General features: G+C 49.6%; 1 protein-coding gene across 1 annotated transcript; it reads right to left on the reverse strand.

Moving 5' to 3' along the window:
* Positions 1-554: 554 nt before the first annotated feature.
* CDX1 (caudal type homeobox 1) lies at positions 555-27,428 on the reverse strand. Its single transcript, XM_073358127.1, has 3 exons — positions 27,002-27,428; positions 1,899-2,044; positions 555-758 (listed from the first exon to the last, which is right to left on the reverse strand). The coding sequence occupies exons 1-3, from the start codon at positions 27,426-27,428 to the stop codon at positions 555-557; spliced, it is 777 nt and encodes a 258-aa protein (XP_073214228.1).
* Positions 27,429-27,632: the final 204 nt, after the last annotated feature.

Consider the following 27,632-nt stretch of genomic DNA (forward strand, 5'->3'; position numbering starts at 1 on the left):
CTTCCACTGCTTTTCTCCCTTCTCCCGCTCTGTGACTGTGGGGGATGCCAGAGACTGATTCAGAGGCTTGTTCCCAGCAGCACATCTACCTAGTGGTTAGTCCAGACTTGTTTGAACGGCCCCATTCCGCCTGATGTGCCGAGGGGAAGTCATTCCTGACCAGTCTCCTGAACCTCCAGCCAGGAGCCCAACCTGTCCCCCTCCTGCTAATGACATTTCCTAGGCCTCACTGTCTCCTCCCATCCCCCAAGCGCCCCCTCTTGCATTTGATTATAAATATTTGAGGCCCGATCAGTGTTTCTTTCCTACCACAGAGTAACAGTAACTAACCTATTGTTTTTATACATAGAACTGAGTCCATGACACGGCCACAGAGGGGTCGTCTGCCATCAAAAAGAAAGCTTATTCTTCCTCCGGAGAGAGAGGAAGTGGCTTCATAGGCTCAGCCATTGCAGCATCAGGTCTTTGTGAAGGGATGGCCAGTCTCCAGAGCTCCCCACGTGGTTCCACGCCGCTGCACGGCACATCTAGCCGTGTCTTGCTGTCTTCTGGCCTTAGGGCATGAACTCTTCTTTGATAGTCATTGGGGAAGAGGAGACCAGGTTGGTGGTGCTGCTGCAGATGCCGCCAATGGGACCCGGGGTGCCAACGGCCGGCGGGGTGGGAGTGGTGGTGCTTGTGGGTTGCGTCTGCTGCTGCATCTTCTTCTTGTTCACCTTCCTCTCCTTGGCTCTCCGGTTCTGGAACCAGATTTTCACCTGGGGAGACGAGACGAGAGAGACGGACAGGCATGGGAGGGGCCGGGGGAGAGAAACAGGGAAAGGAGAGAAGCAGGCAGGATGAAATATGGCAGTGAGCGAGGCCAGGGACAGAAGGGGAACGAGCATTTGGGAGGGAAAGAGCGTGTGAGGTGATGGGGACGAGAGGGTTGGAGGGAGTCAGTGCAAGGAGTCAATTCTCTGCCGGGTTAGTTTTTCTGTCTTCACTATTGTTCCTCTGGCACACACAGGATGGAGAGACTTTCCGACAGGGGACACCAGGGGATAGGGTGACCATATTTCCCAAAGGACACCGTGCAGGGCTAGCCCTGAGCCCCTCCCCCCTGGCCCGGGGGGGGGGGGGGGGCTGGCGTCGCCATTTCCCCCACACACACAAGCACATTCCTCCACACCCCACATTTTTGACAGAAGTCGGCACTTGTCCCGTTTACTCTTGCCAACTGATCAAGCTTGGCAAGAGCAAACAGGACAAATGCCCACTTTTGCCAAAAGAGTCGGGACAGGGCTTAACAAAGGGATTGTCCCGGCCAAAACAGGACGTATGGTCACCCTAGGCAGGAAGGAACGAGGAGCCGTAGTGCGGGGCTTGGCGGGGAAGTCTTCGTTTTATGAGCCACGTCGCCGCTCTGAGCCTGTGCCCGAACACGAGCCTCCCGCCCCCTCAGAGCGCCCCTGATTCCTAACCTCGCTTCCCATCTCCTCCAAAGCTTTCTCATGTCCCCTACAGCGTTCCTGTCTCCCCTAGAGGATGCTGACTCTGCTGTTTTATAGGATCAGCCTAAGAGTGGGCGGGTTTCAAGAGCTCTCCGCATTGGTTTAATTGCAATGGAGTGCAATGGAGTGCAAAGGAGGGCAACTCCTATGCACTCGGGAGTTTTACCGCTGGCTTCAATGGGTGCAGTTAGGCCTAATGTCCGAGGCTGCCTGCATCAGCCCATCCCACGGGACAATGCAGGCGCCACGTCTCAGCTGCCGGGGATGGGATCGGCTGGAGGAGCCCTTAGCCACTGGCAGTGGTTGGATGGTCATCCATCATCCTCCCATTGACGGTAGCTGGTGGGGCGAGAGGGAGAATAACCCCAGCCCGGCCCAGCGCGTCGTGGCTAACGCAGCACTGACCTGCCGTTCGGTGAGCCCTAGCGTTGCTGCCAGCTCTGCTTTCCGCCGGATGGTGATGTAGCGGCTGTAGTGGAATTCCTTCTCCAGCTCCAGGCGCTGGTGGTCCGTATATACCACCCGGTACTTGTCTTTTGTTCTGGTCTTGCCTAATGGGAACAGCAGAGAGGACAATGTCCAGTGACTGGAGTGGGGACTCGGAGTGCCGGCTGGCAAGGGATGAGTGTGAGGACATTACCCCCAGGGACCTGCCGGCTAGCCACAATTCAATGCCATGGATCGCTTGGTAGCACTGCAGAGCCCTGGTACCCAGAGGGCAGCGGAGACATCAAGCCCTTTCGGAAGGGATGCGGAAATGCTCTGCCCAGCAATTGCCCAAGTCAGTCCACCAGGGAGGCCCACAGACTCCTACCCATTGGCAAGCAGTCGCTGGAAGAAGAGAGCTGGCTGGGGCGGGGGCATCCAAGAGAGAGATGACACCGTAGACTGAGGAGGAGGCTGTGCGGTATCTAATTGCACCCAAGGAAGAGAGAGACACACGTTACGGCACCAGAGAGAGACAGAGTGCCAGAGTCAGGTGTTGGAAGGCAATGATGGACGCTGGCTAGGAAATGTAGAATGAACTGGTTTGAAATGAAACCTGAGAATGCAAAGGAAACCGGAGTCCCTTGGCCATAAAACTCCAAACCCAACCTATTGGAAGAAGGTCAGGTTTGATCGTTTTAAGATGCATGCGCTAGAAGCCAGGGAGGAAAAGTGTAGTGGAGTCTAGGGGATGGGGCAGTGGATTGGGAATCAGGAGACCCGCACTCTGTTCTTCTCTCTTCCTCTGACTTGCTGTGCGTCCTTGGGCAAGTCGTCGTTCCCCACTCCAGGCCTCGGTTTCCCCTCCCACCCTTTGTCAGTCTTGTCTACAGAGATGGTAAGAGCTTCAGGGCCAGGGCTGTTTCTCGCTATGTGTCTGTACAGCGCCCTGCACAAGAGGGCCCTGCACTTGGTTGGGCCTCCAGGGAGTACTGCAACCTGCACAAGAAATAATAACAGGAAAAGAAGATACCAGCAGAGCTAAAGATTTTCCCCCGGGAATAACAGCAGGATTACAGATAGGAACAGCAGCTATGTCACAGCAGTAGCCCCAATGAGTTTACTGTCAGCTGTTTGGGGCCAGTTCTAGGGGTGAGCAAGCAGGGTTTTTCTGGGTGCCAAATTCCAGGGGCAACATGTTCCTGTGCCCCTTGACTTTTCCCCCCTTTCTCTGCTGCATTGGCTGACCTGGTTTTTCACTGTTGCTTGGCCAGCCGGAGTTGGTTTGTCTGATTTTCCCCCTCCACTGCTGAGGCGGGGACGAAAACGTTTTCCACCCTGGCTGGCAAAATGGCTAGGGCCGCTCCTGCAGCTGCAGGCGAAGAAACCTAAGGGCTGAGCTCTGTTCCTGGATACCTACCCGAGACTTCTAGCAAGTGACCCCAGCAGGCAGTGCACCTAAGGAGGGAAGAAGGCCCTGAATTGCTCACCTCAGCCCCTAAGTAATAGTGAAGCAAAGGGGCGGCTTATGGAATGTGCTATGAACACACGTGTGTCTCTGCCATTGGGACAGGGCAGTACCACTTTTTCAAAGGGCAGCACCTAAGTTGTGTCTGCAAATGTGGGTTTTGTGCACAAAGCAGATGCAAGGGTATATTTTGCAGGTGCAGCTTAGCTGTCCACCTTCGACCAGCGTTTAGCGAGACAAAGCGTAGGGCAAGTTACTTGTTTGTTTGTTGAATGAGTTAAATAGGTTCTTTGGGGATATTTGTTGTGAATCTCTGCATCTGTTCACTGAATAATTGTTCGCAAACATATTTTTCTGTTACTCCGTTGGGCCCATTGATTTCAATCAGGAGTTCAATAGGGCTCTTTGTAAGCAGCAGATTTGACTTGACTGTGTTGATACATTTCACATGTAACACTGGAAAGGAAAGTGAACTGTTCTTCAGATCCATCACATGGTAAGTTATGTGAAAGTTGATTTTCTTTAGAGATGGCTGCTAGGCGGTAATAGAATGATATATAAAATATCTAGAGCCTATATACTGTAATAGAAATGATGATGATGATGATTAATAATAAAAGACAAAGCAGAGATAGAGCCCCAAAACCCCCAAACTCCACAACTGGACCCCACACATTGCTTCTCAGCCTCAGCCATAAGTAATTTAATTCCTCTGTATAACTATTTTCTCCTAAATGGAAAAATAAATGTAGAAGATGATACACAGGTCTCCTGCATTAGCTCATTCAGTGTGTGACATATATTTAGGGATAATATGCAAACTAAAAGATAAAGGTTTAATGAAAATATACCGTAAGAGAGAGGGCTCTGTCTTGGAGTTCCTGTGGGATTTTGCAGAGTAAGACCTAACTCTAACCACACAACAGGATAATGGGATGTATGCGTCAAAGACCATGGGTCGGTCATCCATTTTGCTAATCCACAAAGGTTTTGTCCGACAATTCTAGGGGTCCAAAATGTAGCATATTGGCTTTGTTAGCATTAAATACAAATGTCTGTTGAGCAATCCACATCGCTACCAAACAGAAGCCTAATTGCAGCAGAACATTCAGCTCCGCAATACCACGAGGTTGCCTGAAGACAAATGAGTCATGCACAACAGTGTCCTTGTGTACAGACAAGCAGTGACTCAGAAATACAGCAAATAAATACAACATAGGCCTTTGATGGTCCTGCCATCTCACTTATTACATTCCTGGATCAGTGGACATAGGTCCTTTCTTTCAAGACGTTTTAAAGAAGAACTGGATATACCCACATCAACAGGTTTACTAATAAGAATGTTGTGATTATCCCTACCAAATACCCAAGAGAGAGGGCAACAAACACAGCCATGAAAGTTTGTTTCATATCCAGAAATCAATAAATTTTGTTCCAGAATGGCAGGTGGGTCATGATGGTGTTTTCAACTGCATATTCAACATCCTCCTGCCTGGGAATCAGTCCATTTGTCTTCTTGGAAAACACAGGACAACAGATGTAGATGCCTGTCTTTTCCTAAACTTTTGCCAAAGAGACTGGAGCTGTACCAGGGAACAGTGGGTGCAAATCCAAAGCATCTTAATGAATTTCAATTGAGTTGCTCCGGATTTACATCAGTGTCACTGAAAACAGGGTTTGGCCGTGTGTTTTTTGACCTACAGAGGTTCTCCAGAGCTTGACACAGCAACAACTAAGAGATTTCCAAAATTCAAGAAGGCAATGGGCCAAAATCTGTTCAGTTGCACTGGTGTAAACCTGGCGTCACCCCACAAAAGTCCGTGGAGTTACACAGATGTAAATCTGGAGTAATAGAGGGCAGGATTATGTTCAAGACAGCTCATGCTGCATGGTGACTGGTGGTGCCAAAGCATGGAAAGCCTTTTTCATTGAGAGGACAGAATATTGTCACCTCCCTCTTTTTTAATTTGGAAAAGCATGTGAGGGTATTAAATATATTATTAGAGTGTCAGTGTAATACTGTAGCAGTGAAAGGAACCATGAAGCCCTTCCAAACTAAGAAGTGTCAGCAATAGATTACATAAATCATCACAACCAGTCCCCCATGCCCACCCCACCCCACCCCCCATATACAGCTACCAGTTACTTTGCTTGGATCAGTTTAACCAGGAGGACATCCTTATATAGAGGGCCCAGTTCTTAGGTTGCTTGACACCCCTGCATGGTACAAAGCAGCTGGAAACCTGGTGGACACTGCCCTTCTGAAGATTCCCTCTGTGCAGGGGGAATCTGTGAGTGCCATAAAGAAAGTTTAGTGCTCTCTAGCATCCCGTCCTGGGACAGGGGACCTGGCCAGGGGGAAAAGGGCATGAAAAGGGATGTGAGAAGCCCACTGGAATCTCTAAAGAGGGGAGTTATTTGCTTTAGTTTTGTTTGTCTTTATCCTTCTTTAAGAAAAAAAAATGTCCCTTTCTCCTGATACTGGAAGATTCTTGTATGACTTGTTGACTCCATCTCTCCATGATGACGGCCATCAGTCACACTTGGTAAGACTGGCATAGTGAAAAGGAATGGGGGAGCTATGTATGATGCTGTGTATGCCGCTGCTGTGGAAAGTCCAGGCCTGGAGACCAAGATCCATTCCTACAGAGCAGGACAAGGTATCGGGATACAAAACCTTTCACTTCAAGTTCTCTGGTTCACGTCTAGCCCAAGACAGGAATGTTGCCTTGCTCTAGAGCAGTGATCCTCACACCTCAGTGATTCAGGAGCCAAATTAGTGATCAACATTACCCAAAAGAACCACAGTCGTGTGAATTCATTGTTTCATTTCCTAAAGTACTATCGATTCACATGTAAGCAGTATGCCAGGGGAAGTGTTTAGTATAACATAGTAAAAGCATCCTGACTGGTTAATAACTGAGATTGGCTAATAATTAAATGACCCAGTGTTTTAATACCATGTACTGAAAACAGCTGCAGGAGACATGTTAAAGAGTCACTTGCAGCTTGGGACCCTCAGCCTGAGTATCACTGCTCGAGAGGCATGATAACATATTGTTATATTGTCAGACAATTCTAGGTGTCCAAAATGTTGCATAGCTCTCCTAGGTGAAATAAATGGTACCTGGTGGACAGGTATCAAGTCACCACAGGTTTCAGAGTAACAGCCGTGTTAGTCTGTATTCGCAAAAAGAAAAGGAGGACTTGTGGCACCTTAGAGACTAACCAATTTATCTGAGCATAAGCTTTCATGAGCTACAGCTCACTTCATCGGATGCATCCGATGAAGTGAGCTGTAGCTCACGAAAGCTCATGCTCAAATAAATTGGTTAGTCTCTAAGGTGCCACAAGTCCTCCTTTTCTTTTTGCGAATGTCACCACAAAGCATGGGCAGCGTGGTATTCTCATGGGCATGTCTACTCACCCCAGGAGGGGTTCCTCCAGGAGAGGACTGGGCCCCATTGGCGGGCAGTGGAGGAGAAGCTTGAATTGCTGCTTCGGTGCTGTTCCTGTTCCACCGAGAGACGGCTCAGCCTTCCTGGGCTGCCAGCCTGGAGCCTTTCCACAGCACTACTCAGGCCTGCTCTTCACATCCCTGTGCCCCGCTCACTGTACCCTGACTTTTTGGGGGCCTGGTCTTTGCCCAGACTGCAACACCATCTTCGGAGAGCTAGAAATACAAACATACAGCCTGCCTGGCTGCTAGTCGATTTACTATGCCCATCACCGGGGTATCCGAACGCCAGTTAAAAAGATCAGCATCCATGGCTCATGTGGAAATGTCCTAGAGGCTCTGCTGTGGAACAGGCTGATTTGTCTTATTATTAATCCCAGCAACCAAAGAGGATTATTGACCAAAGGGAACTGAAGCAGGAGAATTAACGCAGCAAAGGAAGCAGCGGTGAAAACGGGGCAAGATTTGCACGCAGAGTGCAGGGACGACCCAACTGACTCAGTGAGCAAAATGCAAAGCCAGTGGCAAGGGACTGAAAAGGTTCCACTGTGAGTTGCTCATTTTGCATCAGTCTGGGAATTTCACGTGGCTCCGTGTCATAAAGGCTCCAAGACTGGCACTTGGCCTTTTCTGGCCATCAGTCAGCTCCTTGCGCACAGGAGGGTAGCCCACAAAAGGAAGAAAGCAGAGGAGGAACAGGGCTCAGAGGAGGAGGCACACACTAAAAAGGAAGAAAGTGGGACCTTATGCCCATCACTGTGGTATCTGAGGGCCTTGCAGCCAATGCCTGGCCGGCAAACCCAGGCCAATAAAATATTAACTGGTCCCTCCCTCAAAACCTTCCCCTAAAATATGAGCAAGCCCATTTCTGAGGGTAAAAATATAGGAGTGCGTGTCAGGCTGTCCTTTTTAAATTTATGAGTAGCAGCCTGGGCATTGCCTGCTGTCGGCCTCACCCTCGGGATGGAAAGGCCAAATGGCAACGGAGAGGCTCTTCCTGGTAAGGGTGGGGCCGGGCGTTATTACACCACCTCACCTACCCGAGGCTTGGTGTTGATCGTACCAATGTTTGAGGGTGGGAGCAGGAAGCTAAGCCCCTCGCCCCAGTCTGGTCTCCCTATGCACTTGGAACGCTTTGCCCAGCAGGTTCCAGCCACCAAGTTGCCCCTTTCAGCCTCTCCGGCTTCCTTTGCCGCCCCATGGAGGGTTTGGGAGGGGAGGGCTCGAGGTCTCTGCAGAGTACACCAGAGAAGGAACCGCTGGAGTGGAAGACGCAACGCCCCCTTGCAGCCCTACCTAGCTGGATTTTCCCCTCATTCCGGGAGGCCTCAGCCGGCCGGGTGTGTCCCTTCTATACCTTCCCCATCTCAACGAGATGGGGCTTTTTTTTAAAACGGTTTCTTTCATGGAAAGAGGCGAGGAAACAAGGGTGAGCGTCATCAGAGGGCAGCGGCTCTGTGGCGGCCTGGGGCTCACCCTGGGCCAAGGCACAGGACCCCGGAGGGAAGAGTCCTCAGGAGAGATGTTGAGGGCAGGGTCACCCTGCTGAGTGATTGACGAGGGATCAGCCCACTGGCAATAAGAGCGGGAAAGGGCAGCCGCCACAACAGGTGATGTCTGAGCGTCGGGGCAAAAAGCAGCTGCTTTTCTAATGAGTAACCAAGCCCAAGCCAGTTTACTTCCTGCTTTCCAGTTTGCCACCAAGCCAGATGCAAGAGTGTAAGCGTGTGTCAACACATGGGTATGTGTGAACGCATGTGTGAACCCGGGGGATGCGCCTGCATATGGGCGCAAGTGCTGGGAGACAGCTGATCCTGCTGGGACGGGACCTGAGGACCCCCGGCTACAAAAGCAGTCGCTCACCTTTTCAAGTGGAAGCAGGATTTCCATCCCTGTACCACTCACCGGGGCTTTTGTGTCCTCTCTCTAGGCCTCTGGCTGAGGAAGCCATTGAAGTGCATGTACTCGGCAAACAGCTCGAGCATATGCCCGTGCATACAGCCAGGGTTGCTCATCCCTATGTCAGTGTGTGTTCGGAGGTACACAGGCGTGGAGCATGGATTTGTATGAGCACCTATGTGGACAGAACAAGAGTGGGATTTCATATAGCACCTGTCATCTAAATAATAACATGCACATCTATGCAGCCTTGCCTTAGAGGAGCTCAAAGCAACTGACAAGCAGCAATTAAGTCTTCCAAGAACTCGGCGAGGTGGGCAAGGGCACAGCAAGTCTGTCACACGGCCAGGAATAGAACCCAAATCTCTTAGAACTGGGCGTTAGCCACTAAATCGCACGTAGCAGAAAAGACCTAATTTGATCATCCCTTGCCAGTAGAAGGGAAGCAAGGTAGTAAGACTGGCTCACGTCATATCTGCTCAGAAGAGAGCACCCAAGTTGGGTGCTGGGACGATTTTTATAGGGATTTTATACTGAAAGTCACTGAACAAAACTCTAAATGCTGCATGTGATGGAAACCGCGCATTTGGATGTTATTATTACTTCAAGCCAGCACCTCCAGTTCCAGCGTCCTACCTCAATTCCTCGTCACAGCTAGCAAGAACGAACAGCTCGGTGACCACTTGAGAAATGTGTTTCAGTGTGAGAGTAAGTAGGTGTAGTTGTGCAAAAGAGAGATTTTATGTTTGTGTGTGTAACACGTGCAAATATAGAGCGAGACAAACACAAGGTTAAGAAAAGGGGCCTTATTATATTATGGACCCACCATAGCAAATCCACGTTTACTGTTGTAAGACAATTTGCATTATAAATCTGATTTCCTCCCTCTAACTTCCACAGACTATAGGGCCTTTCCATCTGAAATTTGCATCTATATTCTCCTGCTCAGGGGGATTGTTGGTGAGGTTTTTTGCAATTGTGAGGTGGATCTCACCGGCTGTGTATGCAACATGTGACTTCAAAAATTACTGATAAAAGTTTTGAGCTAGGAACTCTAAAAGTGTTGCAGTCACTAGATGCCAGAGAGAACTAGTGCACAGATGTGTATTAAACTGTGCCCGATGGATTATTGAAAAGCTATTAGCTAAGCAACAGGAAAATGGAACATCTTGGGGGCCATTGCTCTATGTATTCTCTGCAACGGCGATAACTTCCATGTAGAATTCTGTGTCTCTCACAACTCCCTCAGGCAGAGTATGTGGACAAAGTGATCCAAATTGCTCCAAGTCTCTAAAGTTACAAGCTGTGTAGGTGCAGCCTGAAATTCATTACCTGGTCAGGCACCCCTGGTCCTGAAATTTATAAATTCCGTTCACTAATTCTTAAGGGTCCTCTGCGTAGTTTATAAACTCTGCAGGGATTCTTGCAGAGTTAAATTTTGGAAGGACTCCTTCCAAGTTTATAAGCACTGCCGGGCTTACAAGCCCAATAATTTATAAACACAAGGAGTCATGAAGAAGTTGTAAACTCCACATGATCAGTGAGGTGGAAACCAGGGCTTCTACTCATGCAAAGCATATGGGAGCTCCATGGGAATCTGACTTCTAACTCTCTTTGCCCTGACTATTGTTGTGGGGGTGGGGGGGACCATTGGGAAGAGAGGAAATAAGATTAAAAATAAATGTTTGAAAGTCAAAAATCAGATGGTGGGTGAATCCTGAATGTTCCATGAATTTTAGCAGGAATTATTATTCATCCAAAAGTCCCTGCGGGAAATTAGTCATTCACTGTTAGTTGCTGTTCACCAGATCTCATTAATTAATTCTCCTCTTTGTTTCAAATGTTTCAGTCACCTAATCAGGCAGATGAAACAATACCATGTGACTTGAGCGACCAGTCACTCACCACAAACATTATTATTAACCTTGTTTATTATGTTAGGGCCTAGCAGCCAACCAAGAGCGGGGCTCATTGTGCTAATACCACACAAACACAGAGTAGACAGGTCCTCCCATGTGGCACTTACAATCTAAACAAAGTAGCAAAGGTTGCACATTCAACCCAAAGACTGACGGTAATTCATCCCAACTAATGGTCAAATGCAAATACATCTGCTGAATTCTAAAGTGGCTTGTGGCAGATTTAGAGGCAGAAGAAAAGACCAAAATAGTACTCACAATGAATAATTCAACTCTCTTTAAATACAAATGCAGAGCTGCAAACTTAATGCTATCTTTACAGTGATTTTTGTCCATAACAGCAGCGCAGACTCTGCTGTCAAGCTCACCTCAGGGCCTGAGCCCAAACGTCTACACAGCTGGTTTCAGTGCGATAGAGCAAGGCTCACTGGCATGGGTTTTCAAACACAGTGTAGACGCACCCTCCGTGGTGGGTGTAGAAAGAGAGAGGGCTTCAACCAGGCATTTGTGGTGTCGAGCTCTTATTTGCAACAGAAAGCGACGCGTCTGAGAGATGAACGATGTGCTCGCTCCGCTCAGTCGCATTGGAGTGAATTAAATCGTTGGTGGCTGGGACAGAAAGCCACTCATTATGCCAAATCCTTCGGCCACCAAAGATTTCACCTCAAGACAGCTTTGCTCTGTTTGGAAAGACCAGAGCTATAAAACTGGACCTCTATTTCCAGCAGTGAAGATGGGAGACTTAATGTACGTACTCTAGTGATGCACATTATTAAAAATCAAATCACATCTCCAACTACCCTCATCCATGTCCCTCTTAAGGTGTGGCACCCCCCCCCGCCACACACACACACCTGAGTAGACAGCCCTTCCATACTGTGTAAGCTTCATTTAAACCCTTAGGGGCCAATCCAGTCCCCTCCGTCATGGCTGCAGAGGCTCCCCTGGCAGGGCATTGCTCCAGGGTGGGCCAGGAACACATAAAGGACGTGCTCCCCTAGCATGGTAGAGAGCCCAGCTCTGCATTGCCCACTGCACTGCAGGGCACTGTAGTGCGTGGGTGGGGCAGGGCAAAAGAAGGTTGGGAAGGAGCCGCACCAGAAGGCAAACGGCGCAGCCCTGCAGCTCTCTCCTCCTCCTCGTAAAGGGGTAACTTTACTGCCACTCACTGTGCTGCAGCCTCAGAGTCGCAACAGCAGCTGCAGAATGATTCTGCAGGCTAGGACTTCCTTCCCTGCTGAGCAACCCGCGTAGCTCCCCAGCCCCCGGCGCAGCATCTGGACTCTGTGCCGCGTGACTACGTTTGGGCCCGAGGGCAGAGCTCCCGTGATCGTGCACAAGCCCGCTACACCGGGCCACACCAGCCTAAGTGTAAGACTCATTCACGCGTGATGCAAGCCTGCAAGGATCGTGCGTGGAGTGTGGATGCCCCCCCGCCCACGCTCCCCAAACATGGAATCTTAAATTAAAACACAACCCCCCCGGGGCCCAATGCTATGTTTCATCCCCAGCTGTTTAAACTGACCGCACGGTGCTCCCGTTCTCCAGAGAAAAGTCCCGTGTAGGGGCAAGTGCTCCAGTGCCCCGGGCCCCTCAGGAGCCACAGCAGCAGGGAGGATGGGCTTTAATGAACAGCCCAGAAGCCACAACCAAGGTCTCCATGAGCACTTTCCACCCTGCCATTAATAAGTGGGCACATGTCAGCTAAGGGAGCTTACAGAGCCACCTGCAGTGTTGCCTACAGCCACCCTTCTCTTTGCCCCCCCGCCCTCCAACAAGGTCTGAGGGGAGCGCCAAGGCCCCCACACTGGGAGCTTGAGCCAACTGAGGGCTGAGGGATCGCTCAGTGGTTTGAGCATTGGTCTGCTAAACCCAAGGTTGTGAGTTCAATCCTTGAGGGGGCCATTTAGAGATCTGGGGCAAAAATTGGGGATTGGTCCTGCTTTGAGCAGGGGGTTGGACTAGATGATCTCCTGAGGTCCCTTCCATCCCTGATATTCTATGAGTCTTTTGGATAGCTCTCAGGCAGGCCCAGTTGCGTGCCATGGAACCTGGCCTCAGGTTCCTGAGAGTATCAGCATGAACTCGCTCCCTCTCCCTGACATCAGATTCTCGCTCGCCACCTTTGCTTTTTAATTCCCCCCTACTCCTTATGAATGAAGCCCGCCTCTCCTGACAGCCTGGCCACGGGCCTCCTCAGGCCTGGAGCCCTTAACTGGCCGCTCAAATTTTTGAAAACGTTATCACTGCCGCTTGACAATCTGCAGCCAAGTCAGGCCGGCTTCTTTTTAATCTTTCTCTGTCCTATCACAATCATGGCAGGTGAATGACCAGCCGCAAGGAGCCCTTCACGAGGCCAGTGGGAAGGATTTCAGCACCAGGATCAAGAAAGGGCCAATGTCTGTGTGGGGAGAGGGTATCATTATCTTTGTTAATATATAACTCTAATAGCCCTCACCTTAGCCACGATTAGATAAGGGAGCAGCTTTAATGTGCTGTGGAAACCAAAAGGGACTCACTTCTGAGCGTGTGCACACAGAAACACACACCCACTCGCACACATGGGGAGGGGGACGGGGATGGTAGGTTGGGTCCAGATTCTGAGCTGCACCCAGCATCCACCTGCTGTACTGCCTTCTCACAGATAAGGCCTCGTGGGCTCTGCCTGAGATCGCGCTCACTCTGAGACAAGGAAGGGAGCTCCGGCCTCAGCTCCAATGCACGGCATGTCCCATTATACCACATCTCATCAGAACGCACCTCTCTCACCATCTCCCAGCAGACTGGGATTGGCTGTGGCTGGGTTTAGGAGCTGGGTCTCCATCCATTCGCTGTGGCCCATGCAGCCCCAGACAAGGCGAGCTTTGTCGCTCCCTCCTAGCAGGGGAAGAAAGGGGAAATAAAAACTTCTTCCTGCTTCCTCTATTCTGTATCCTGGACTAGAGCAGCCTGCATGAGGCCAGCAGATAAATGAGGAAGTCAAAAGTCGCTGTTGGGGCTAGAAAGCAGAGTTTGGCCTTCAGTGAGGTCAAGGCGAATGGAAGATCCCACTTGCTCATGCCCAGAGAGGCAGCAGTAGTCAAGCCTTTCTCCCCAGGACTGACCTCCTCTTCCTGCTTCAAGACAGAGTTCTCAATGAGGAGCCTATGAGACTAGGCACCCAAAAGAATACTTTGGTATTGAATTGATTGTGCAAAGAACAGAACGATTCAAGGCGTTAGGTCTAAACTTGAAGAAATGGGCAAATATAGGGATGTTCAGATTAGGGTGGTATTAGGAACTGGAGGCTCAGGAAATACTTGGGAATATTCTGATTTGGAATGGAAATAACTGCATTAAAGAGTGACGGGCAAGGGCATAAAGACAGAAACAGCATTGGAGGAGCAGGCAGAAGCAGAGGAGGGGTGAGACTTGTATTTATTTAACAGAGGTGGCTGTTTCCTTTTTCTTCCTTACCAGAGATCCAGCCAGCCCTGGGTGAGGAGGGCACAGCTGATGCAGCAAATGGGAATGGCTAAGAGGTGGGCACCATTGTGTTGGCAGATGGATAACAGGCATTTGGCATACACTGCAGCAGCAGGAGCAGCACAAATGCATGCAGAGAGGACAGGAGAACTGTACAATTTTATGATGGTGATGGACTCATGAGCACAGTGATAGAAAGAGACACAGATTGGAGCAGGTTGTGTTGTGTCCCTATATAGTGGCTGCTCCACATAGAGGACAAGAGCCTACTACTGCTACCAGCTAGTGGAGTTACTCCTTTAGCTCAATTGGTAGAGGCTGGTGTTTCTGGTGCTGAAGGTTCAGGATTATATGCTCATTGACAGCCCCTGGTGGGGACCCTCTCACAGGGGAGAGCACAGTGTGGGGGCTGGGGTTGGCAGTTATTAAACCAAAGTAATTAACACTGGAAACTCCAACGAGGGAGAGTGACCTCGAGAAATGCCAGCTGGTGGATGTGGTCAGGAGCACAGAGCGCCGAGTCCAGCCATTTATGCCTCAGCGTGTAGCACTGCTGATCAGCCCTGCGCATGTGGCTTCACTCATCCACAGTTAAAACTAAAACAAAGAATGTAGGTTTCCTAAACCATATGAATAACGTAATAATAGACTGGCCTCCAGAGTCAAAAGTCAGAAACATCCAAAACTAAACAGGCAGAACCTGCAGCAAGCGAGCTTGAGCCAGGCCAGCTGTCTGAGAAGGGCACAATGCCCTGTGTTTGATGTGTGGGGTGCCTGTGTCCACTTCTTGCGAATGCTGCCTTCTCTGCCCCTCACCCTGCACTAGCAATGAAGCCAGCAGCAAAGCCTGAGAGAGCGTGGCACTTCTGTCCATCCATCTGTCTGTCCCCATAAGGATCTTCTCTCTCTCTCTCATGTATCCCTTTCCATAACATCTAGCTGCCATTTTTGTTTTAATTTTTTTTATGATGAAAATCCGTACTTATCCAAATACAACCATGGCACAAATGTTGACTAATTACACCTCTCACCACCCCTGTGAAGTAGCTAAGTACCTATTATCCTCCCTGTTTTATGGATGAGGAAACTTAGGCAGGGAGGCAAAGGGACTTGCCCAAAGCGACACTGCAAATCAGTGGCAGAGTCAGGACTGGATCTCAGAAACTACGGACTCCAAACCCTGTGCTGACTGCTCCTACCTGCACTTGCTCCAACTTTAAATCAATGTCTCTTTTGTAGTTTGGAATAGGAGCAACCTACTGGTTTTTCTCCTCATCTCCTGCATGAAGCACAGAGAGGAAAGCAGCAGGCAAAACGACTCATCGGTGATGGCAAGATGGCTGCCACATCAGTTACATGACTGAGATTGCAGATCTAGACACTTATTGGTTCTCATGAGGTTTGAAGGCCTCCCACTGGACTCTAACCCTCTCAGGCAGTCAACCATTTTCCAACCCTTTCAGTGTGAATAGTCCTGAGGTTCATGCTCGTCGGCCAGTGTATGATTACAGCGGCCCCTCCCTAACATACATCCCTTCCGGCAGCACCCAAAGCAACAAGAAGAAGCCAAATATACAATACACCACTGTCAACCATGGCACATCTTCCTAAGAAAATCACAGAGAAGAAATATAGAAGTAATTAGCTGCCGGGGCAGTTATTCTATTCTCTACTGTTGCAGCATTATCCTGGCTCCTAAGAAGCTTCTGCAGCGTTTCGGTCTCACAAGACCGACAATCCTTGCACTACAAAACTGTGGGGTTTGTAATACTGAGCCTGCACCCCTCACAACTCGCTCCAGCCTCTTCCACCAGGCCCACAGATCCTCAGAGTATATACCCGTAGGGTCTATCACTATTATCTTACCCCACAACTCTTGGTAAATCCCACCAGGGTCCGTGAGAGCCACAGTCCCTTACAATATCATCCAGCAGGATTGCCCACAAGTAACTATGAATCCAGTACCTTAAGGGTATTTCCATGGGTTGGCTGAGAGAGAAGAGGAATGTGCCAGTAAAGAGATGGTTTCCTATTAAAGTCTCTAAACTATCCATGCAGGTGTGGGGTGGGTATTTTATTATTGAGATGGTAGGGGGCTTGATAGCTCAAGGGGCTGATAATGGGACATGGAGAATTTCGCCCCTCAGCCAGTTATTCCGGCCTGGGTCAGGTCAATAGCCAACCACAAGCTGTTACCAACTGAAGGCTGCTCAGTAACCTTATGTGAAATGTTTGACGGTCCCAGTTCAGTTCTCACTGCAAAAGGGCTCCCATCACCGATAGAAATAATGGTAATTGCCTCCTAGTTCACAGTGTCACCAAAGAGGCCAAGAACTAAGCAGGAGGGCCTGGGACCCGAGCTACACGTCCTTATGGAAGCACAATAATCATAACGCTTTGCACTGATACAGCGCTTCCCCTCAGAAGAATGCCACACACTTTCGGCACATTATCTATTTTGCTAATGAGGTTGCATGGGGAAGCTGTTACCCATGGAGCTAAGTGTTCCCTGGCTAAAGAGCGGCCATCAGTCCTCAGGACAGTCAAACCAGCACATTCCACCATCACTAAACCCACTTTGTCTGAAGGAAAAGAAAGGTTGAGACAACAGCCTCCGTCTGAGAACCTGTGAGCCCTGGTAGCACCTGCCTTCCCTATTCTACCCACGCTCCTTTGTCGCCCTTGTATTTCATTGACTTCAGGCAGGAGCTCACGGGAGCTCCTACGGGGTGGGGGAGCCAAACGCACGATGGTTGAAGGACACTGTCCTGGCTGTGAATCAACAGGCCTGGTTTTCACAAGCCCTCTCCTACCCCTTTCTCAGCCCCCCACCACAGGAAGTGGAGTAGCAAAAATATAGACAGTGGATGAAACACTAGGGGTGTAATCTCGCTTTCAGAGGGGAAGGGGATGTCAGGTCATAGATGTGGCCAACAGCCGGTGTAGGAATCCTAAGAAAGCCCCTCCAAGTGTCCAGAAGCCAACATTGTACATGTTCCAGCAGAACTTTCACGTCCGCTGAGTGGGAAAATTCCAACGTCCCATGTGGGAGTTTTCATTGCAAACAAACTTTTGTTTCATATGCACAAGTATTACTCCTGGGGAATTCTGTGCCACTGTGCAGAATTTCCTTTTCCCCACAGAAATGCACTGCCGCCACTATGGGCTGCCAGACCTGGCAGAGCCCAGCTTGCACGCCGAAGACACTGCTGGCGGGAGGGAGTGGGAGCTAGAGGGTTCCTGGCAGCTGCAGTTCCCAGCCTGCACACGGGAAACTCCGTGCAAGCCTGGGACTGAGCATCAGGCTGTTTCTCCCTCTGGATCCCTGGGCTCTGAGGAGGGGGAGGGAGGCGGGTGTCTGGGCTGGGGGCGGGGGGGGGCTGTGGCTGGGCTCTGGGGTTGAGGGGTGCAGGTGTATTGGCTGGGGGGGACCTGCAGCTGGGCTCTGGGGGGAGGGTGTCTGGCCCCCTGGCTGGGCTCTGGGGGGGTCAGGGAGCAGAGAAACAGTAACTGGATTATCATAGGGGTTTCTTTAACTGTACTCCAGGGGGAATTTTTGTGTGTGTCTCTATTGTTACAGAAATGCTTACTAACAGGTATTATGAAACAAATTGCCAAAATAATTGAAACTGGCGTGATTATGTAGTTTGTTATTTTGACAAATAAAATTTCCAGAATTTTGCAGAATTTTTGTGTTTTTGGTGCAGAATGCTCCCAGGAGTAAAGCACAGTGTTCATCTAGTCAGGGAACAGAAATAATGCCATGTGACTCATCTTATCGGACCAATCACAATTAACTGCTACATCTCCACTGCAAACTATTCACAGAAGGCTGGCTGCAGTCAACTATTATTTACAGAATTGTAGTTGATTTGAGGGCTTTTGTCTGAATGGGGGGAAAAGTGCTTCCAGAAATATGAATTATTTCCCCAGTTTTGTGCCTATCGGAAAGTGGTTGTCAAAGGCTCCACAGTGGTCCAAAGCCAGGCTTAGTTACAAGTTAAATAGAGAAAAACCCAGTCCCTCCTGGATCTCACCATAACATTAGAGGCATCTCACAGCAGTGAGGAAGGATCAAGAACCTGTGAGAATTGCAAACCAAAGCAAGGATTTCTTAATACAACCCACAATGAAATTCAGGCCCCAGCCTAGGAGATGGTAGAACAGCTACAGTTTTCTATGTCACCCATCCCTAATCATCATCACCCCCCCCTATTTAATGGAAAATGCACTGAAAACGGTGCTCTCTCTGAACCATAGGTGGATTAACTGTTAGGACGACATCACACGCAGACCTAGGGCATGTATTTCACGCAGACTCGTCTCTCCCCTTCCAATTCCTCAGAATTCAGCACTGATTTTGGCACCTGGCTGATTCTTTTGATTGCTCGCCCGGCTTTTCGTTAGTACACTGCTAAACCTCCCATCAACCGTACCTGCTGTGTAATGTCATATGTGGGAAGGTAGAGCTGAGGCAACAAACAGATCAGCTGGAGGGTGGGTGTATTGCGTACCGATTTCACATGGTTCGCCACACCCTGGCTAATGAAGCATGGGCCTACAGCCCCAGCCTACCGTAATTCAGCACCTCTTAGGATTTTGCCTGCTGTGTCAGAAGGAGCAGTGCCTTCCTACAAAGCACCTGCAGACAGTCCCTGAAAAAAGAAAAGGAGGACTTGTGGCACCTTAGAGACTAACCAATTTATTTGAGCATAAGCTTTCGTGAGCTACAGCTCACTTCATCGGATGCACTGAATGCTTATGCTCAAATAAATTGGTTAGTCTCTAAGGTGCCACAAGTACTCCTTTTCTTTTTGCGGATACAGACTAACACGGCTGCTACTCTGAAAACAGTCCCTGAAGATACTACAAAAAGAACAGGAGTACTTGTGGCACCTTAGAGACTAACATATTTATTAGAGCACAAGCTTCCGTGAGTTCTTTTTGCAGATACAGACTAACACGGCTGCTACTCTGAAACCTGAAGATACTAGCCCATCTTTACAGCATTTTCTACTCTTTTCTCAACTGCTTTTCAGCTCCCAGCCTCTGCGCCACAGTCAAACTGTCCAGAGTGGGCCTGATTCTCCTTGCGCTTATAAATCAGGAGCAACTCCACTGAAGTTCATGGAGTGACCCCAGTGTAAATCTGGTGTGAGAGCAGAATCGGGCTCCCTTATCACCATGAAAGCACGGTGTTGACAGAGTGGGAAGGTGGGCATCCTTGAAGGTTCCCCCGTAAGAAACCTCCTCCGTTGGCCAGAGGTTTTAAGTGTCCCTTCACTAATCTCAGGGTATTATCTGGCCTGGCCTGTCACGTAGGTATCTTTAATGTTCAAGGGAAGCCCTTTTTTGTTCAAGGAAAGTCAATTCTAAGAAAGTTTGAAAACTCTGTACCTTGGACAGGCGACTAGCTGCTCAACAAATCCCTGGGTTAATAATTTAAGGGTGGCGGGGGTGGTTTGGGTGTGTACGTGCATGTGTGTGGGTATATAGTGTGTGTGGAGGGTGGGGGGTTAATTGTGTTAAGGACTTTAACAATGGAGCATCATTTACTGAAAACGCCCCCCACACACACACAGTTTAGCAGGCTGAATGAAATATACTGACCTCCTCAGATGAGACAATCCCCCTATTCACGAAGACATTGGGAATGGCTGCAAACGTTCCATCCCTGAGACTTCCTGCAGCAGAATTTCCAGAGCAAAACTTGCCACAACATCTCAGTAATTAGATTTTCTCCTCTCAAGATTTTGGGGTTAATGCCAGAGCTGAGCAAATAGCGTGGGGAAAGTTCTGAGAATACTTGTTTGAATTCTAGACACATTTTGATTTGACCGCGCTTGCAGCAAGTTTAACATTTGCTTCCCACCAGCATTCAAGCGCTCAAACGTCACTGACATGAATGTTTGCAAAAAGCAGACTTTTTCCACTCATGGATGCACCAAAAAGTGAAGTTTTAATTGTACAATCAATCAGCTGCAACATTTGAAATTCACACCATGTTCATGAGTTACACAAATCCTAGAACACAATCCATACCATGCGCTTTATGTAACTCACCAGCACCGCGTGAATTTCAAAGTTCAGATCTGAAACATTTTCAGCAAGCCCTTCCTAAGCTATTTCCAGAGTGAGGTGAAATTCACAAGGAGGTTTGCAAATAACTGTGAACCATGAGCAAGCACGAGACTTTCACACTCTGCTTGTGAACATTTTATGAGCAGAAAAAAGAGGTGACGTTCGACAAATAATTTGTTAGGAATTATGTGTTCAATTCTATTGAATGCTTGGTTTCTTAACCAATTTCCCAACAACCCTTTCCCTGAAGTCTCTCAATTCTCTTGCATGGTACAGACAGCTGGGACCTCCCCCCAATAGTTTGGTAGTTCAATTGGAGGAGAACATGTAAATATTTAGCGATAACTATATAAAATGTTCCCTTATTTAAGGCCTGTCCAAAGCTCATCGAATGACTCAACTAGAGACTTTTCATAGGGTCCCCTGGGCTTTGGATCTCTCTATAGGATTTGCACCCCTTTCTCCCATATAAAGTTTGATGTTATTACAGTATCTTATTACCTAGGAAAAACACTTTCCCAGCGGCTTTCAGGCTAGAGACTAGTAGCTGTTTATTCAAGGAGTGATAGAGAGGAAGGTGTAATTTATAACCTTCTGAAATATTATGATTTATAGCACTCATAATTAAACTGTTGATATTTATAGTAAAAACGCTGTGGTATCAATTTCCTATTTCTTTTGCAGCAAGGTGGGTAGTTAATCAATCCAGGTTGATTAATGCCCAGTTTATTGATTGCAATAAAACAGTTCATTTAAGCATTTCTCCCTTACCTGTGCCAAACGTGCCTCTAGGCTGATTACTTTTTGTCTTAATAAAGAAAGTTTCTGAAGCATTTGCCTGTTTTAAAAAAGAATGGCCCAGGAAAGCCCTCAATATTTTATTTCCATTAGGTATGAAGGACCTGATTCTGCAAACGCTCTGCATACACAAATCCCACTGAAGACTGGGGTATATAAACAACATCTAATTGGTGCTAACCGATACTAGTCAATGGGAGTTTTGCTATTGATTTTGGTGAGGATTTCACCCAAGATCTCCCTGCAGGATGAAACTGCAGATTCTTACTAAGAATCCTGCTGTCCTACTCAGGCAAAAAATCCCACGTGTGGAGTGCTTGTGCATGGAGGAGAGGGACAGAAATTCTAAGCCAATTTTCGAACAAAATGAACTGGTACTACTGGATATTGTCTGATTCGGCAGCTCTTTCCCGGGGGAAATGCCCATGGACTTTGCTGGGAATTTATCTTGAGTGAGGCCTGCAGGACTGACTTCCCGAGGTAAGGACTGCAAGAATGGGCCTGTCATTAGAAGCCAACGATGCACTGGGCAGACGCAGAACTTGTTTTACACCCTCCTGATTTTAGACATTGGCTGGGGAGGGGAATTTCCTAATATGCATTGAAGGAGACAATGGCTACTTTATTTGGCCTTTGGTGTGTATTTAATCTAAGAGATACGAACTGAGCACCTCACGATATTTTTCACAATTCAATCAATCCAATTGTCATTTAACTCAATCAGAGGCGCTTTCAAGCTCCCATTTTATCTTAATTCCACTCCTGGGTGTAAAATTATTAAACAAGGTTCACCCAGAGAAGATGTTTGTTGGTTTCTTTCTCCCTTTATCAATTGTTTCAAACTTCTGCCCCTCCCAAGTTTCTCCTCCAAGGGCTGACCTGAGAGCCCAAAACTACCCCGTGCAGCTGGCTCTTCTTTTGATAATAGTGGATCATGGAGTTTTGATCATTCCAGGATCTCACTGAGCACTAATCAGAATGGGAATAAATTCCTGCCCTGGTACCGGGGGCTCTGGAGTCATCCACCCAGATAGTAATATCATGATTCACTCATCACATGTCCTCTCCAAGGCCTCAATTCTGCTATTTGCTGAATGTGCCTATGCAGAGCCCAGTGGGAAGGCAACAAGCTGCAAAACTGGGCACAGTATACGACAAAGAATTCACATGTGCTCTGCTCTAGTCAATTAATAGTATACATACAACTAATTCAATTAGGATTCCTATTGTGTAATCAATTATTGTTGTTGGAGTGCCTTTAATCTCAAAGTGTTTCTCAAGCTATGTACTTAGAGCACCACTGAAATACGACCACCTCTGGGGCAGAAATGCACAAGCAACTCTTGCACAGTACAACAGTACTGAGGGGATGGGGTATTTTCAGCCAAAGATATCTGGGCAAATGCCATTGCCCCTGAGAAATGCCAACCGATCTTTAGTGTCCACATAGAGCAGAGAGAGTCTCATATGAGAACACCGCACCCGTCATCTTACCCCACGTTGAGACCCTCCTCTCCCAAGCCAGTCACTTGGGAGAAAGAGTTCCCATTCCTATATCCTGAGCTACTGCTTCATCCAACTCATGACAGCTGCACCCATCCTGCTGTAAGAGGGAGAGGGCATCTGACCTGGTCGACATGTAGGTTTTGTATCCGTATAACTATTTCAGTTAGGAGTGTGACTTTTTACTGAAATAATGACACTGGAGTGCGATTACACTGGCGCATCCCAAGTGTGGATGCAGTTATACCAGTATAAAGATGCCTTGTAGCAGTAGAGTTTATTCCCCTTCTGGTATGGGACTAGCTGTACCAGTATAAGCCCTTTTATACCAGCGTAACTGCATCCACACTAGGTGGCTGGTACTGCTGTAATTATGTTGCTACAGTTGAAGCCGTACAATTTTTGTGTGACGACAGCAGCAAGAGATGGCTACACAGCTCAGCAACAGGACCTTCTTGGCAGATGAGAACCCCCCATGGCCATATCTGTCCGCTTCGCATTCCAGCAGAGACTGAGGCTATCCCTCATGACAGCTCTTTCCCCCTTGGACTCAGGTCTCCTGCATGGCAGTGCAGAGCTCTCTCTCTACCCGCTAGATCATTACCCTATCCAAGCCATTCAAACATGTTGGAGGGGGTTGTTGTCAAAACTTTGAAAAGCTGCATAAAATAGGAAGTGCAATATTTAGATCACAGCCAAAGTGAGACACGGAGCATGTCTCATTTTGGCTTCTATTTTATTTAAGTTCTGATACCACCCCCACCCCCATGGCATCTGGATAGATGGATGAAAAAGATCTTCAGTGCTGGTGGATCACATTCTAGCAGGGACATATTTCCAAGCTGAGGGGCTGGTAAACCCACTCAGATTCATTTGATTTGTAAAAATTCCCTTTTCAAAAGGACACCTCCAAAACTCTCTTGACCATGAAGCATTAGGTACCTGAATTTTAACTCGGAACAATTGCGTGGAAGTTAGCAGGAATTCCTGGGTGCTGATCAATGGCCCGACTGGACATTATTGGCCTGATTTTCAAATGTGATCCCCAGCAGCTCTCACAGAGATGGATAATTGCAGCTGAGTGCTGGGCAGTTTTGAAAATAAGGGTGTGCACCGATTTCCCAAAGCAACTTTTGAATCAGAAACTTCCCTTGCTAAGGTATTTATTCTGTGTACTGTATGCTCCCAGATATGGTCAAATTGGTGCAGATTATATGATTAGTGTGTAAATGAAGATTTTTAATATTACCAAGACCCAGTACTGGTGGGGGGCATCCTAAAAATCTGTACTCAGATACGTAGAATTTATACACAGCTTGATCTTTCTCCCACTGCAATCAACGGCAAGATTCCTACCGATTTCAATAGAGCAGGATCAAGCCGCAAGCTGTCTGTTCTGGCCCAGATCTATACAGCCCTGCAACTCCACAGATATCCACTTTAAATCCAGATGCAGATATCTGTGGACCATTTTTGCGGCTCATGGATCAGATGTGGTTACAAATTCAGATCTGCCCCTTTTGCTAAGGTTGAGTAGTACCTTACTGAGCTACAAGCCCCAGGAGAATTTGAAAGCCCACAATGCTTCTGGGCTGTATTACTACTTGAAGAGTAAGTAAGGCAGTACTCAGTCTAGTAAGGTTCCTGGATTTAACCTTCCACTGTCATCTTGCTCAACTCTGAACCAAATCCAGACCAGTCACGGTAGATGCAGACATGGAAAATCAGGGATTCCCCAGCCTGGGAGTGTGACTCCCCAAGACAGACCATCCAACATATCACCACCTACTGCCCAATTTATAAATATGAAGGAGGCATTACTGCAATAAATTCTGCTACACCTGATGTAGCCATATGGCTTGATCAACTTCAGGGGAAATTGTAGATGCTGCTCTACACCAGCCATAGGAAAGAAGATGTAAGGAAGACAGAACTGGACCCTTTGTAAGGGCAATTTAAGTGATGGGCTGGTCTACATGGGGAAATTTACCACTTCTGGTCCGCAGCTCACTCTGGGCAGAACCCTGGTGCATGTGAAGCCAATGCCAGTAGGATCTGCTCCTCTGATACATATATTTTTTAATAGGAGTCCTCTTTGAGTTTGATATTGCTGGGGCTTTGGGGTCCTCACACCTGATGATGATAACCCCCATCTGAGGGGCAGTGATATGTAGCTGGTAGCCTTCCGGGTCAAATCTGGCTCTCCCCATGTCCCCTGAAGCCGCCCACCTAACTCCAGTGGGGCTCTGGGATCTAGGGAGGATCTAGGCAGCAGGATTTGACCCAAAGGCAGAGCGGGGAAGGGAGCAGAGCCCAAGCCGGGCTGGAGATGCGGGGCAGCCAGCCATGGGTCCAAGCCACTCACAGCCGGCCCCTTTCCAGCCTGGATTTCCCAGTCCTGCCAGAGCCCTGCCCGGTTGGCGACGGCAGTGGGAGAAGGCCCCTGTGCCGCAGGCTGGGGAGGTCGGCCAGCAGGAGCTGGTTGGGCCAGTCCCCTTCGCAGCCTAGGGCCGGGTCGGGGGCATTGGCCAGGCCTTGGCCGCCCCGGCAGTGGGAGCGGGAAGATGTCTCTGGGGCGAGGTCCTGCCCCGCACCGACCTCTCGGCTCGGCTCGGAACATCAAAGAGCAGAGCAGGGGCGACAAAGGCCGAGGACAATGGGGCTGCTGGGCGCCCCGCGCCTTCCTGCAACCCGGAGTCACTCCGGATCTGCATGACAAAGGGCAGCGCTTGTAAATTTGGGCTGCCCCCACTTCCAGCCCCCCTGCCTTAAACAACCGCGCTGCCTTTGAACTGGGCAGCCGGGCGGCCGCGGAGCGTGTTCATTTGGGTTGGCCTGGGGAGAGACTTCCACCTCCTCCCCCCCCCCGCCGGCCCCCCGCCTCCGGAGGGGTCAGGAGTTCAGCTGCGGCCCGGGGCCTGCGGGAGAGGCAGCGAGGTGCAGCCTCGAACCACTAGCGGCGGGGCCCGGGGCGCGGCGCCACACTGCGCCGGGGGGCAAGGGGCCGGGGAGAGCACGCCTGGAAGGGGGAGCTGGACACACACACACACACAACCCTGCACACCTCACACAAACCTCCTCTCTCACACAAGAGCCCACACAACCCCTACACACACCGCTCTCTCACACACAACCCCCCCCCGCACCTCCCACACCCCAACTCCCCTATACACCCCCCCTTTCTCACAGACACACTCACACAACCCCCCTCTCCAGCCCCCACCTCACCCACACACAGCAGGGGGGGCAGGGGGGGCTCTCTAAAATCAGTGTAGGGCACTCCAGTGACTTGTGCAGGGTCTGTCCGGGATCTCCTCCAGAAAGGGTCTGAACGATCAGAAACTCTCTTCCCTCCTGCCACTTCCCTTGGGGACGTGTGCTCCCAGCTCTCCGGCCCCAGCCCTGATCCAGTGGGGCTTGGGAGAGGCCCCCAGTCTCCGCTTAGAAGCCTGTTGCTCCGAGGGATAAGCTCTGGGCATTTCTTAACTACACCAGAAATGGCAAAACTAGAAGCCACTGGGCCGCCTGAGATCGAAGCTCGCCCGTTCATAATGCCTGGCTCCCAATAACAGTGGACAGGAGGGGATATAGGCTGTCTGGGTCTGATCCTGCATCAGCGGCACACCCCGCACTGGGGGGGATTGGGGCCCTCAGGGGAGAGCGTCCCAGGCTGGGAAAAGCCAGCCTAGCACCAGCGTCTCCTTGCCGGTTTGAGGAGAAACGGGTAAAACACCCAGGCCCTGGAAAATTGGGCCCTGAATCGGCCCCTCTCCGAGGACCATTGGGCTTTGGATCAGGTCTTGGGTGTTTAACAGAATGGCGTGACCCGAATTTGGAGCTAAACTCTTTGGATTCCAGTCCAGGCGGACTCCAGGCAGGGCCGGGGGTTGAAGAGAGAGGTCTTTGCAATAGGAAAGGAGGACTTGTGGCATCTTAGAGACTAACCAATTTATCTGAGCGTGAGCTTTCGTGAGCTACAGCTCGCTTCATCGGATACATCGGATGCAACAGGTTTCCCCGCAGCTGCCGCACCGGGGATGGCGATATTGCCCCGTGGGGACTATCATTACCACAAAGCAAGAACAAAGCACTTTTATGCAGCTCTACTGGGCAGGGGGAAATGCACTTCGACTCAGGGCCCGTACGGGCCAGCTCCGGGGACACGCTTGTGAAAGGACCCCCAGGAACCTGAGGCGTCGCAAGCGAAGTCTCCGAGATTGTAATTATCCCCCGAAGTTCAGATGGACGAAACCGCCGATATAAACTGTGTGTAAATATTAATTCACAAGCCCTGCGCTCTCCGAAATACCCTGGCACGTTACGGTGTCATTGACCAGAGCTCTCTAGGGTAATGGGCATTTGAAAACTCAGCTTCTCCCAGGCCGAATGCTGCCCTCCCTTCCTGGCATTGTTGGGGTGCAGGATTGCGCCCCAGCTACGACCTACGCAAAGACAACCCCGAGAGGCCGGGGGCGGCGGGGGGGGTCCTTACCACTGCTGCTGCTGGTTGGGACGCTGCGCCTCATCCACTCATAGGGGGTGCGCCTTTGCGCATTGGGGGAGAGCTGGGCCACCGAGCTGTTGATGGCTGGAGGTAGGAGTCCAGAGCCTGGCGGCTGAATTGGGTTAAAATCAGGGGGGCTGAATCCGAGCTGCCCCGGGTTAGCGACGGAAGAAGCGGCTCCAGGCCCGTAGGAATGCCAGTCCTCCTTGGTGGGTGTGTATGGCGACCCCCAGGCGCCCGCAGGCTGCCCATGGTGCGGGTCACTGTTAATCCCTGGCACGTGATGGTAGCTGGCAAAATCCGAGTATTGAGGGGGCGCAGGCACGTAGTTCTGGGGGCTGAGGTTCAGGCTGGGGTGCCTGACCGGGGCAGGGTACATGTTAGTGTCCTTATCCAAAAGATAGCCCACATACATCATCCCCGGCTGGCTCTGCGCGCATACTGTGCCCCTGCGGCTGCCTCTGGCCTGGCCTGAGCTCCCTGTAACAGCTCCCTCTCCTTCCTGATAAGCGGTTCACCTGAACTTCTTGGGCAGCTTTCCCCCACCTCGCAAAGGCACCTCCCTGACGAAGGGCTTTTATTGGGCCAACCTCCCGGAGCATTTGCATTGAAAGGCAGG

The sequence above is a fragment of the Lepidochelys kempii genome, chromosome 8 (genome assembly GCF_965140285.1).
Source record: "Lepidochelys kempii isolate rLepKem1 chromosome 8, rLepKem1.hap1, whole genome shotgun sequence".
Taxonomy (NCBI): Eukaryota; Metazoa; Chordata; order Testudines; family Cheloniidae; genus Lepidochelys; species Lepidochelys kempii.

What these genes read in the sequence shown, in the direction of transcription:
- CDX1 (XM_073358127.1), bottom strand. Translation starts at nt 27,428, where the DNA reads ATGTATGTGGGCTATCTTTTGGATAAGGACACTAACATGTACCCTGCC. An exon ending in CCCAACCAGCAGCAGCAGTG is followed by an intron (nt 2,045 to 27,001) that starts GTAAGGACCCCC and finishes TGTTCCCATTAG; the next exon opens with GCAAGACCAGAACAAAAGAC. An exon ending in TAGGGCTCACCGAACGGCAG is followed by an intron (nt 759 to 1,898) that starts GTCAGTGCTGCG and finishes TCGTCTCCCCAG; the next exon opens with GTGAAAATCTGGTTCCAGAA.